Genomic DNA, 14,106 nt, shown 5'->3' on the forward strand with positions numbered 1-14,106 from the left:
CCTTGCCCCAGTTCTGCCTTACCCAAGCCAGGTATGTGCGTGTCAACCAGTCTCATGGACAGCGGGATTCGCACTCTGGACAGTTCCGTTGTGGAATGGAAAGGGTTACCTTATATTAAAAAAACAAGACACCACCATATAACAATGTGCATTGAAAAGGGAAAGAGGGCTTCCATTTGACCACCCCAAAAGGCTATACTGGGGATCATTGGACCTGCATGGACATCTGTGTGGGTTGCAGACTGTGATGAGAAGGTCAATTGTCACAGCAACGCGTGGCCGGGCCCCACTAGTTTCAGGATAGCTAATTTGGGGAAGCATTTATAATTAAAAAGTAAGCAATATTTGTTTTTGTATTAATTGGCCAGAGCTCCATAGCCATATATTTAATTGAACTTGATGTTGAGGGTTGTTTGATGATTGGAATGTTACACATGATAGACACATGAATGTATCCAGTCTTATGAGACCCCGTTTCTTAACATAGAAGCCAATACTTCCTTCAGTGAACTTGTCTGACTTTAAAAATATATATAAAGAAAGCCAAAATTATGATGGTACCATTTCCCCTCTGTGCATTCGTCTTACTCAAGAGTGTGCAGTTTTTAATTTGATTGGAATGTTTGTTTTATGAAATACATAATTTATTTATTGGTTTGCTTGAGTGCATTTCAGTTAGCCTTGAAATATTTATACAGCAGTTAGTAAAAAGAAAGAGAAGCCTTTTGCTAGCTATTTAGGAAATGGCTTGCAGTCCAGCCTTTGTATTTCAACTGGGTAGTCGTATTCTTTTCAAATGCTACTGTACACAATATAGAATTTTTTTTATCATGCTAGAGAATAAAAACTAAAACCTAGAAAATGGGGAAGGGGGGAATCATTAGAAAAGTTTGGTCTGCCTTTCGCAACCCTTTTAATTTTACTTAGATCTGACTGTTCTCTGGCTGTGCGTTAGTGAAAAAAAACAAAAAAAACCCCCACTTGTTGCTTTTCATAGGAGAGCTGTATGTTTATTGATACTTTTTATTTTGTCTCATGAACCTTTGGGGTTGCAGCCTAATTATTGCTGATCCTCACTAATGGCTCTTTCAGGGATTATCTCTTACAGTGTCAGCCATCTGCTGCGGTTTGGCATAATGAACTAAGTGAGCACAATTAAGGGTTTGCCTTAAGTTAAAAACAAAATTCTTATGTCTCTGTCTCGCCATACAATAGCTGACACTACAGATAGTATTGTAGTTACATTGATCTACGTAATTGTATTAAAGTTTATTTTCATGATTCAGTATATAATCCACGAGGTATTATTGGGGGGAGGGGGGGAGGTAGCTCAATATTTTCCAGTACCAGCTCCATTCTCCCCTGATCTCCTCTATAAAAAAAATAGAAACATAAATCTCATTCTATTTCATTTTAAATTAGTCCTCTGAGCCTAAACCATATAAACCACATTCGGATTTCACAACAGATTTCTGTTTGTGACAGGCAGGAATATGTCTCATGAGCCTGTTCCCTCCCTCCTTCCTTTTTGGTACATGTGGTACAGTAGAAAGCTTCCTGATTTTGGATGCCTTCATTGTCCCCTGAGCTATGACATCCAAGTTCAGACATCTAGGTAAATGCAACTTCCTATAAATTTAAATGTTAAAGATGAAATAACTTACAAATTTGCATTACTGTTAAAATGTACAGATGGGAGAATATTTCAGAGTTTGTACACAATTATCCTAGTTTGGATCCAAAACAATTTTGCCCCAGATGAAGCACAATTTCCTCACCTTCCCACTCCTGAAATAACAGGATTAGGAATGTATTTTGGGCTAGTGGGCGAATAGGGATGAGGGAGCCTGCTGCATGGATGGACATCCTTGTGCCTACTGAAATGCTTGTGTGGGTCCAATCTAACTTTAGGTTCTAAGCCAGGGACGCTTAGTTTTTCTAAGAGTTCTTCCCCTGTCTCCCATGAAACATTTTTAATACTGTCTGGTTGACAGCTCAGATTGTCTGTTGGGGAATCAGAGGAAGACAGAGCACAGCAGCAAGTATTGTATGTTTGGCTATACATGTAGCTGACTAGTTTGGGGCAAGAACTGTATTGGCAACTGAACAAGAAGGATATCACTGTGCCCCACAGTTTCTTCCTATGCAATCCAAAACAAGAGTTACATCCTTTAGAGCCCACTCACTTGGCTTGGATGTCTTAGAAGGGCTTGATTCTGTTAAGAATTGCTCTGCTAGTTCAGGTTTTGTTGGTGTCATTTTCATTCTGTACCTAGAAATGTGTATTGAAATAATGAATACGCTTTTGATAACCCTTTGCACCTCTCTGTAAAGATGTAGCTCACAGGTGTCAAACTCGCGGCCCTCCAGATGTTCATGAACTACAATTCCCATCAGCCCTTGCCAGTATCGCCAATGCTCATGTTGGGAGGGACAGATGGGAATTGTAGTTCATGAACATCTGGAGGGCCACGAGTTTGACACCCCTGATGTAGCTGTATTCTAAGAGCCACCCTCCCCGAGGGAGGGTCAAAACAAACACTGAGATCTGAATCCACAACCCCAACTTCAGTATCTTCCACCATCTCTTTTGTCTGTCCCAACAGTCAGAAGCCAACGGGCAAATTTCTCACATTCCTTGGAGTACAATTAAGAGAGTCACCCCTGCGAGGCAGACCTCTGCAGAGTGAGTTTCACAAAGCTAATTAACCTGGAGGATGTAGCCACAAGAGTCCTTGATTTTAGATTGAAGCCATCTGAATGATTAAAGGAAATTTATTAAAAATATGCAAGAATTCAATCAAAAGAAGAAAATTTATACCCCACCTTTCTCTCCTATAAGGAGACTCAAGGCAGCTTACGAACTCCTTTCCCTTCTTCTCTCCACAACGGAAGAGTTCTGAGAGAACTAGCCCAAGGTCACCAAACTAGCCCAAGGTCACCAAACAGGAATGTAGAAGTGGGGAAACAAATCCAGTTCATCAGATAAGAATCTACCGCTCATGTGGAGGAGTGGGACATCAAACCCCTTTATCCAGATTGAAATCCACTGCTCTTAACCACTGCACCACGTTGGCTCTAAGAACATTAGCAGTGAAAAATCCAATAATAAAAATCTAAAGCAGCATAGAATATCTACACAGTAAAAGAGCATTGGTTCAAAATAACAAAGCAAAAAGCAAGATGTTTCTGTCAGTAATCCTTCACTTCACAAAGCCCCCTCCATCCAGATCAGGAATACCGAGATGGGAGGGAGCCAAAATGCCAGGCACCAAGAACATGTTTGTCAAGATCCATAGCGAAAGATACCAAGAAGCACACTGAATAGCTAAACTTTATGGGCAGAAAATTTGAGGTGGTCAGGGGCCAATAATCTATCAAATCCATGCTTGGTGATCTAGAGCAATCACACGACTCAATTGGTACCCAAATGACCTTAGGGGTCAGAATGAAATAACAAGGGAGGATTTATTCTGGAGCCATAAATCCTCTCCTCTAATGATTCCACAGCAATAATTTAATTAGTTTAATTAGTTGGAATGTGGCACTGTGATTCCGTGACCTTGGTGACCTAGGGAGTCAAGCTTGAGACCTTACTCCTTTACTCCTAACACCTTGTCCCTTATCAGTTCTAATGGTCAGATCTTTGCTGCATTACAAGCACACAGCAGTCAAATTCCACTCTGTTATATGAATGTAGGCCTTGGAGCCTGAACCTGTATTTGAAAGAACAAGAAACTGAATAGGGGAACTCCGTTTCTTGACTCTCTGGTCACTGCAAATATTAAATATATCATTTTCTCTTGTAGATATGGAGTCTGGAGAGCGGTTAACATCGACAGCGACAGCCTCCTCTACTACAGCTGCAACATCTCCTGCATCCTCAACATCTTCTGTTGTTTTGGCAGTTTCCAAAGGTGGCCTTTCCACTGGAGCTGCATCACTTAGCTCCACAATCAACACCTGTGGTAAATATTGCCTTATTGATGACATTGCTCACTGTGGTTTGCTTGATTGATATAGTTTGCTTGTATTGGTGAGCTTTATTTGGAAAATTTGCATATCTTGGAGCTGGTCAATAGGACCTTCTTCTTTTTTAAAAAAAGTATTCTGTAACTAGTTGTATGGGGAAAAATCGACCAAGTATAGCAAAAGGCACCTGTCCAGGATACTGAAATTGATGCCTTGCTGAATAAGGAAGGCATGAATACTGTATGAATACTGTAGTCATTTTTATGTATTATTTATTTAGCATATTTATGTGCTATTTTTCACCTGAAACATGGGACTCAATGTGGCTTACACACTTTAAAGTCACAGACAATCAAAAATCAGAACAGGATAAGATGTCATCTCTAAACAGGGTATGAAGTTGCAGCTCTATAGGCAGCATGAGGAACTGGCATCTGCAGACCATTCCTGTGTGGTGCACGGTCTGGAACAAAAAGCAACCTCTTCCCACTCTCACAAGACTTCTGGGTCTTGCAAGCATCTGCTACCGAGCTAGTGCAGATCAAATGGGCCATAGACCCTATAGAGGCACCAACCATCCATGTGATTGGTTGCAATCACCCTGATTCCTGCCAGCCAAAGGATGGTCCTTTAGAATATTAAAAAGGCAGCTACAGTAAATGAGAAATATTTTTGAACCTCCTGTCTTTGTTTTGCTACCATGCCTGAAGGAGAAATTAAATAAGCCTTATACATATCCGAAGCTTACATATCTTACCTGTGCAATTGTCCTGTTGAACATTAAAGCCTCTTGGAGTGCCTGCATGTGTTGAGGGGGCCACACTTGCTGCCAGGGGTGTACCATCCAGGGGGACATAGGGGGGTCAAATGTCCTCGGGCTGCGGCCATTTCGCCCCGGGGAGGCAGAAAATCGCCCCCATGCCCCTCCTCCTAAACACATTGCTGTGTTCAGATTTGTGAATTGGGGCATGTTCTATAGATATGTCTCTGCTTTCTGCAATGTCCCAAATTGCCTTCAGTGCAAGAGATAAAAGTCCATTTGGCTTTTAGTGTACAAAATAACATTATCCCAATCATGATAGGCCTTTCTTTCCAGTCCATTTCTGTGCCTTGCATTGGAATTTGCTGAGAAGATTGAAATCAAAACTCATGATGATGCCAAACCATTTTAATTATGCTAACCTGATTGCTCTGGGAAGATCTTTTCAATGAAGAATAATAAATGCCCCATACTATAAGCCACTCTAATTTTATTATTGATCTCTGTATTTTTATTGATTAATTATGCTATTTGATTGATGTACAAGGCATTATACCGTTTCATAAACAAAAATATTCCAATGCAATAATAAATCTTCCTTCTTTCTAATATAGAAAGGTGCTGTTCAAGAAATAAGGTGCTGTTCAAGAAATATTTTTAAATAATATGTTCCTCCTGCTAAACAGGGCTTTTGCCTGAAATGTTGAACAGCTATTATCAGAGTTATACATGATCTCATTCTCTAAGATTTTGTGGTTGGCTCTGCCTCTTGTGGTTATACCAGCATCCAGTGTCTGGATTCCAAAAGTGTCTGCGATCGCAAAAAGGCTGAGGACATCTGTGTTAGGTTTTTATTGTTCTGAACCAATCAGAAAGTGTCTGCTGCTTAGAAATAATTGATATTTAGCTTTTTCTTCATGCATAGAGTGAGATGCTTTTCATGTAATCTTAACCATAGTCTGATACAGCCAATAGTGAGTTCTAATGCCGAACATTAGTTAAACCTGACTTTGTCATCAGAACTATAAATGAAGAATAGAAGATCAAGCTCAGATCTTTGGTTGAGCTCTGAGTCTGGAAGGTCAATAAAGAGTAAATTGAACCACACTACTAGCATCCTTGGACTGTCCAACACTATGTTTGAGCTGGGCTGGTGGTCCTTCATGGGATCAACATTTTCTTGCCATCTAATGTTTTAAATTATATATGAGCAGGATATAAATTTGAATAAATAAATACATAAATAAATATAGGGAATAATTATATATATATATATCCCTGAGCCCAGGGCGGGATATAAATTTGAATAAATAAATACATAAATAAATATAGGGAAGGCAGCAGGGTATAGCCCGATCTTGCCAAATCTTGGAAGATAAGCTGGGTCAGAACTTGGATGGGAGACCACCAAGCAGAGGCGTAGCTCCAAGGGGGCAGGGGAGAGGCAAGATGCATCAGGCGCACACCCCTGTGGGGATGTGGCGAGGGTGCTCCGGGGTGGGACTGGGGCAGAGGACACAGCATTGCACCAGGCACTTCCCCCCCTTGCTACGCCTCTGCCACCAAGGAAGATTCTTCAAGGAAAGCAATGGCAAACCACCTTTGCTTCTCTAATGCCTTAAAAACCTCTTGCTGGGGTCACCATAGGTTGGTTGTGACTTGATGGCACTTACCTACTTCACCTTTTCTTTACAGATAGGGGGTTCCTAGAGAAAGTAATCAGGTTTCTAGACAAGCTTAGAACCCCACTGCATCATAAAAATATTCGCTGCTACGTTGATTGTATCTTTCTATAGTGTGGAAAACTCAAACTGGAATTTATGTTGTTCAGACCTGTATAATATGGCAGTGTTTCCATTGAAACATTTTTGCTCTAGAAATCTTCTCCATACCTTTATATGATTCATATGTGTTTCAGTATGATGTAATTTTTAACCCTGTGTGTGTTTTGTACAGGATTTTATTAACCAGTTTTATTGCCCCTTTTTATTTACTTAATAAATGACTTAGTTGGTAAATCTATGAAAGCCACAACTAAATTGAGCCACTGCTAGTGTTATGATTGGAAAGCATAACGCATTTGAAATCTTTTATGTTCTGTGCTCCCCTGTTTCTGAATGCAGGGATGTTCAAAGAAGTAGATTCAGCACCTTAGAGAAAGTAATGGCAACATGTTTTTGCTTGAATGTGTTAATTGATTGATTAATTAATTAAAAACATTTATCAGCTGACTTTCCCCTTGTGGATCTCAAGGTGACTTACATTATAAATAAAAGTATTATTAAAAAACACAATAAAACAATATGAATAAAACAACAACCTTAAAACACAGACATAGTCACAGTTTATAATTTACAATTAAGACTGCCAGTAAATAAAAACGAAGTCAGTCAAATGCAGCTTCTTCCTGAGAATTGATAGTGAAGGGGCCAGGTGCACCTCCCTGGCGAGCTTTTTCCATAACAATGGGACTGCCACTGAAAAGTCTCTCTCTCATCTACCCAATAGATGCTCTTATTTGATTGGTAGGACAGTCAGGAGGAACTCTTCCTGTGACCTTAATTCTCAGGCAGGAACAAATGGGAGACGACAGCCCTTTGAGACACCCCAGTGCCAAATCATGTAGAGCTTTGAAGACAAATACCTTAAACTGGGCTCTGGAGCGTTATCAGTAGTCAGAATAGTTGATGTAGTATTAGGGACATATGTTTCCAGTAGCTGGTCCTGACCAACAGTCTAGCCACAGCATTCTATACTAGCGGCAGCTTCCGGACATTTGCAAGCGCAGCCACAAGCAGAATGTATCACAGTAGTCCAGTCTAGATTTAACTAAGTCTTGGATCACTGGTCTGACTGAACTAGGAACAGGTGCAGCACTCTGAGCCACCATGGCCACCTGGTTTTCTAAGGTGACTGCTGTGTCAAGCAGCACTCCCAAGCTTCAAATCTGACTTCTCAAGGGAAGTATAACCCCAGTCAAGATGAGAGACATCTCAATACCCTCATTTGCATTTCTGCTAATTCAGAGGCCCTCTATCTTGTTAGGATCAAGTTTCAGCTTGTTTACCCTCATCCAGCTCATTACTGACTCACTGATACTGAAGCACTGATTCAGAACATCATCCTCAGAATTAGGTCAAAAATGAAGGTTGGGCTGGGTATTGTCTGCCTATTGGTGCCACTGCAGCCCATACCTCCTGATGACCTCTCCCATGGAGCCCTGTAGTACCCCCTGGACTAATTGCCATGAGCAGGAATCTTCCAACACTACCTTTGGGATGGGCACCCCCAAATAGGACTTGAACAACTGTAACACAGTGCTCTTTAGCCCCAGTTCTGAAAATAGTGGGATACTATGGTTGATAGTATTAAGTGCCTCTGAGAGATCCAGCAGAACTAGCAAGATCATATTTCTCTCATCTAATTCTCTGGAGGAGTCCCTGTTCCAAATCCTGACTTGAAGCCTGATTGAAATCAGTCCTGAAAACCAGACTCTTCCAAGAGCCCTTGGAGCTGAGGAGCAACAACCTGCTGTAGCTCTTTGCCCAAGAACGGAAGATGGGAAACTTGCCAGAAATTTTCCAGCATAGTAGAGCTCAAGGAGGGTTTTCAAAACAGGTCTAATCAGTGCCTCCTTGAGCATGATCGACACAAGTCCCGCTCTCAAGGTAGCATTTACCACTCCCATTCAACCAGCCATTCAGTAATACATTTATAGTTTGAGCCAAAAATTACTTGTGAAAATAAACACGAAGATACTCAAATCCCCCCATGTTGTCCAAATTAGATCTCTGTTTCCATTCACTTCATAGCTGCTCTGACAGCCAACTCCCAAGTTCTTTCTGTCCATTTCTCTCACATTCACTTTGACTTCAGACAAAACTGGTTTTCAAACTCACTTATATTTTTGACAGTGGGAAAAATCAAGTGGTTGTTCAGTAGTTAGGGCACACAAAGACTAATGTGAAAACAGTTTTGTATTAACCATGACAACAAAAAAATTACAATCAGAACTCAGAATTCTTGACTAGAAAGACACTGAATGCTGCAGCAGCCACCTCCAGTGGAACTCTGGGCAGTGTAGCAAGCACCAGGACAAAAACACTCTGTTGCCACCTGGAATGCTCCACATGTTATCGTGGCGTGAATCATTGGCCTGCACCAGGGGTGTCCCTGGGCCGAAAACCAAGTGGAAGCTGACTAAGGTTGGCTCCATTTCTGGGAATGCCCCTGCCCACCCCTGCTGCGCATGCATCCATGTTTAGGCTGACGCAGCTCTGGGGCCAGAGGTCACTTCTGGATCAGGTGCCACAGATCTCTGCATGATCCCCTACTCTCTATTTGCCCTTACGCCAGCAGGGTGGGCAAAGATGCTGGTCCCCCCCCCCCCCCCCCCCCCCCCCCCCGCCCCCCCCGCCGCGCCGCTCCGGCCCCCCCCCCCCCCCCCGGCCAGTTCCACAAGCTGCTTCACACACACACCCATGTGGCTTGAGCTGCCCGTCTTATCATGTATCAAAAGCAGTTTTCAAAGCTAATGTTGCAGTCTACTTTACTATTAAGAGACCACATCAGGTCAAATACAGCATAGCTTTAGTAAGGAACAGGTCATGTGATTGTGTGCTTCTTCCTTCTAACCTCTGTGTTCTCGATCCTGAATTCCTTGGTTACTAGCTTACTCAGGGAAAAATTGCATTTGCCTTTTCAAAAAATCTCCCAAAGTAGCCATTGTAAATCTTTAAAACAACAATTTTAAAATCTATTAAAAACAATTTATTTTTGAACAAATCACAAGTACTACACATTAGAAAATGATGTGAAACATCAGGAGATTAAACCAGCAACAGAAAACAATTAATAAAAAGAATCCATAAATAGAAACCATTTTCAGCCATCTTCAAAAAGCATTTCGTATTCAACATTTTGAAAATCAGTTTTAAAAGCAAAGAACAGCAGCAGATTAACCACTATTGTAAATCTAGTCCAAATGGTCTTAACCTCACTCCATAATAGAGATGAGGCTAACCTTACATCCTAGTAGAAGAAGCTCCAAAGTCTTGGTCCTACAGCTGTGAAAGCCCTATGATAAGTACCTGCTCATCAGATTTTTGAAGGTGGCTTTTCGATGACAGAGCCTCTGTAGTTGCCTCAAGTATGTAGAGAGTTTCATATTGGGTGTGGAAGTCCTTCAGATATCCTAGTCCCAGTCTTTTATAGCTTCATTCATCAGCATTTTGAATAGAATGCAGAAAGGAGCCGAAAGCCAGTGAAGTTGGATTAAAATTGCTGTAACGTGTTCCTGGTGATTAATTCCTTTCATTTGATGGGCAGCTTCATTCTGAACTAGCTGGTGTTTCTTGAGAATTTTTCAGAGATAGTTGCATGGAGAGGGTAGCCCTAACCCTAACCCTATCTCATTCATGTAGTTCAATCTCAAAATCATCAAAGCATGTTCAACTTTGAAAAGTTAGAATTCTCTGTTAAGTGCCGCAACATCTGTAAAGTTTAGGTCAGTACTTGAACCACATTAGCACTAACCAGGGTTAACTTCTAAGTCATTTTAAACCCCTTTTAGCTTGCTCCCAATCCTTTAATGGCTAAGGAATGAGGTGTGCTGTACTTGCATTGAACCAAGAGGTCCTTACATATGATATTTTGTGTGTACTAGGTTGTGATCTACATGCTGAGGATTGCTGTCAACAGTTTTTAAATATAGGGTTAGATCCAGCACAAAACTTCCTGTTATACTAGAGCTCCTCTACAAGTGGAAATGCAAGAAAAAGACAGTAGCAATCACTTGCACTATGTCAAACCAATTGTATCTCTGCTTAAGTTGCCAATTTCACAAGATATTGTGTAACCAATCTCAGAGGTTCAAGAAGTGAATTTGCCGGCTTAATTCTCAAAATGGCTGCCCAGGGCCCAGTAGGAGAAAGGAAGGACTAGTTTTCACAGAATCTTGCCTGCTTAGTCACCATGGGGCTCAAACTAGGTCAACAACTTGGGAGATGCTGCACAAAACGTTGCAGTCTTTTCCCACAAGCTGAGAACTATGCTAAGAAGATTTCTTTTTTCTGTTTTTGCATTGCTAAATCCAGCCCCTGGACAAAAAAGGCTGAAAAAGTGAAAGGCTTTAAAAACTGGATTCTAAAATATATTTTCTTTCTTGTATTCATTACAAAACCTAAAATTCTCTGGGATGTATATGATACACTCACATACCAGTAATGCATTCTGAATAGGCTGGGTCGGGCACTCATTCTTCGTCAAACTGCCTAATTAATGTTGCAGTGCATGTTCACAGATATTCAGTTATGTCTCTGAACAATAACAATAGCGCTGCAGCAACATGCATGCAATTGCTTTTTACTCGGCATGGTTCAATAAAATCTGGAAAATGTTACATTTACAGGATATTGCCATACCAAGATGAAAAGTAATCTCATCCATTACCTTTCTTTTCAATTTCCAGTTCTATTCTTTGCTTGGCCTTGGAAAAAATATATGATAATTAGTTAGTTTACCCATCTGCCTGTGCTGTATGCAAAAAAAAAAGTAGAAGAAGAAAGAAAGGGAAATTCTATTAATATACTTGACTATTTATCTTTTACATTATTAGCAGTATTGTTTCCAGTGATATAAAGTCAAAAACACCTTCTTCTCAACTTGCAATTAGAGTGGTTTGGGTTTCCTTCAGTTCAATATAATTATTTTCTGCGCAGTAATCAATAGTCTATTAAGCAGGCTTGTAATAAACTTTAGTACTTCTGCTGCACAAATCCCAAGATACTGTCTGAACCCAGACTGGAACCCTGAGTGTTGTGCTAGAGAGATTGTATTACAGATAATATGTTATTTGTGGGTACTCTGAAATCAGCTGTAACTATATAGAGTGATGTTAGGGAAAAAAATACTCTTCCAAGTGCATGTAATTTGAGTACAGTAATTATGTTACATACTTTTTTCTACACTATTTTTAATCATTACAAGCCTGAATCGACAGCTACGTTCTCCTGAGCGGTCTGTATTCCCATGCACTTCACTGGAACTTCCCGAGGGCTTTTTCAGAGGGTGTATTATTAGCAGTGATTACAGAAGTGCGTCTGAATCTCTTCTACATATGTAACCTCTAAAGTGCTGACACACGAATTTCACCGACAGTCAGATTGATGTACTGATGTGAACCCTAACACAAGCCCTTGCTTAATGACAGAGCACATGAATCAGCGCCAGAACTGTCCAGAATAAGCAATTTGTGGATACTAGCCTAGAGTTCTAGAGGTAATGTTTTAGTTTTGAGTTGTGTGTTTTAGTTAATATATTTTTTTAAAAAAGCAGTCCTCATTGCACATTCCATACTTTGAAGTCACTCACACACTTCTGATCTCAGGCACACACTATACGGAAAATAAGTTTAAATAGATCAAGTATTGGCCCTACTGAAAGTCTCTTAGTTGAATATCTATACGTCAAAATTGTGCATACATGAATATGTCTTTTAATGAACAGGGCTGTGTTGGTGCTTAGGATTACCTTGTGAGACTCAATTCCAGAAGCTAGTTAACAGGATTTACTTCAGGACATTCGAACTCCTCTGACTTCTAATATCCAACTTTGGATTTACTGATGAGTGAATTGTAACTGAAGCTTGAAAAAGGTTTGGGTGCACATTTAACCTTATGAATGAAAAATAGCAGTAGAATTCATCACAGCCTATGCTTAGATTTTCAATAAACCAACTACAAATTGTAGTCTGGATTTCATTTTGGTGTAATGATTTGTTGTGTTTTAATGACCATAATTTTTCATTTTTTAAAAGAATATTGTATTTGAATATTGTATTGAATTGTAACCAATGTTAAGAGATCCTTTATTTGTTGTTTAATGTAAAGGGCTTATTTGCCTCTGTTATAAATGTACATCTCTAGTGTTGGAAGACATGTTTCAACAAGCCAGTGAAATATTAATATTCTTTTAAATATAGAAGGGAAAACAAGTATAGTTTCAAGGGCTGTTGCTACGCTCATCTCAGATGTTAGAGAAATGATACGAGTACAGCTTTGGGTCCTGCCAATCCAAAGTTACCTCAGTGAAAGATATCACTTTTCCCTCCTTTATGTGGTTGTGAGAATTGTTGTCCGCACCCTTCACAAAAGATAATGCCCTCGTATCGCCATTATTTTACACATGAAGTTACTGGGAGGAAAAATCTAGCTAATCATTCTTCAGCTTCTTTGCTTCGCAAAGGATTTTGTTCGCCAATGTTTTATGTTTAACGCATTAGTTAAGTATTTATCCCTTTTAGTTCTTTTGAAAAGGCTTATTATAGTGCAGCACAAAATTCATTAATATTAATAAAGGCATTTACCTTTATCGTTCCTTGTTACTAAGACACCAGCATTGTCGAAATGGATGCTGGCCTTTTGGGTAATACTTTCAATCATTTATCTATGTACTGGCTAGTAGAATTTCAAAAGCTTTGCTGAAAAATATTCAACCTATTATAATGTAAGTCAAGAGTCTTAAGCAATGTAGTTTTGTATTAAATTTCATTATGCAAAACATGCATACAGAAAGCTGGCCCCTTTAAACGAGAGTGAAAACCAAAACCGAAAAGTGAAAGGAAATACAAATATTCATCTCTAGCCAGAATATTAATGTATTGGGAAACAAAAAGATAATGACTTGAAGGAAAGGAGAGAGTTGGTATTATTCAGCACACTGTCACATGATGTGCTTTGTGGGGAAAAACCCAAACATGCTCCTTTTTGAACATGTTTTAAAAATATTTTTTAAAATCATATTTTAAAAGTGATATCTTTTGTTTTCTTGGCACATTGGAACCTTGTGTCTGTTTTGTGGAAAAAATATTTGCAAGAGCACAATTGCAAATGTTATACAGAATTATTTTTACGAGTCTTTTTGAATGGAGTGAAATAGGACTCAATATTCTTACCTCAGATTACCGCCAGAATTGATTTTCTTCCAGCTTTTGTTTGCATGATCATATAATAAAGCACTCTTTTTAGTGTATTTCAAATTTTGGTTTCAAATATGTTTTAAAATGATTTTTAAATATGGGAGCTATTAAATGTAAGGCTGGAGCATCTGCATTGTACCTTACCTTATATGAGTTTTAAAAGTAGACCACTTATAGCAGATGACTTGCTTTGCTTACAGTGAAAATAGATGAGAGTAACTGTTGATGTCACTTGGGGTAGTCTGGCAATTTAACCTTCAGGGAATTCCCTATGGGTCACTGCCACTGGAGGTCAGGGCAAGTAAAGTCAAGCTTTAGCAACTCTCCTCAAGCCCAGTGACCACTTGGCTGAAACCCCCTCATCAGCCATGTCAGTTTTTTGTCACTTCATCAGCTG

At 39.8% G+C, this 14,106-nt stretch overlaps 1 protein-coding gene across 1 annotated transcript in view; it reads left to right on the plus strand.

Annotated features, from left to right (window-relative positions):
- BAZ2B (bromodomain adjacent to zinc finger domain 2B) overlaps nt 1–14,106 on the plus strand; it is a 259,702-nt gene that overhangs the window by 141,950 nt on the left and 103,646 nt on the right. Inside the window, 1 exon segment of the mRNA XM_048486766.1 lies at nt 3,810–3,968. Coding sequence (XP_048342723.1) covers nt 3,812–3,968 — 157 coding nt within the window. The 5' untranslated portion in view covers nt 3,810–3,811.

This window comes from Sphaerodactylus townsendi, linkage group LG02 (assembly GCF_021028975.2).
Source record: "Sphaerodactylus townsendi isolate TG3544 linkage group LG02, MPM_Stown_v2.3, whole genome shotgun sequence".
Taxonomy (NCBI): Eukaryota; Metazoa; Chordata; class Lepidosauria; order Squamata; family Sphaerodactylidae; genus Sphaerodactylus; species Sphaerodactylus townsendi.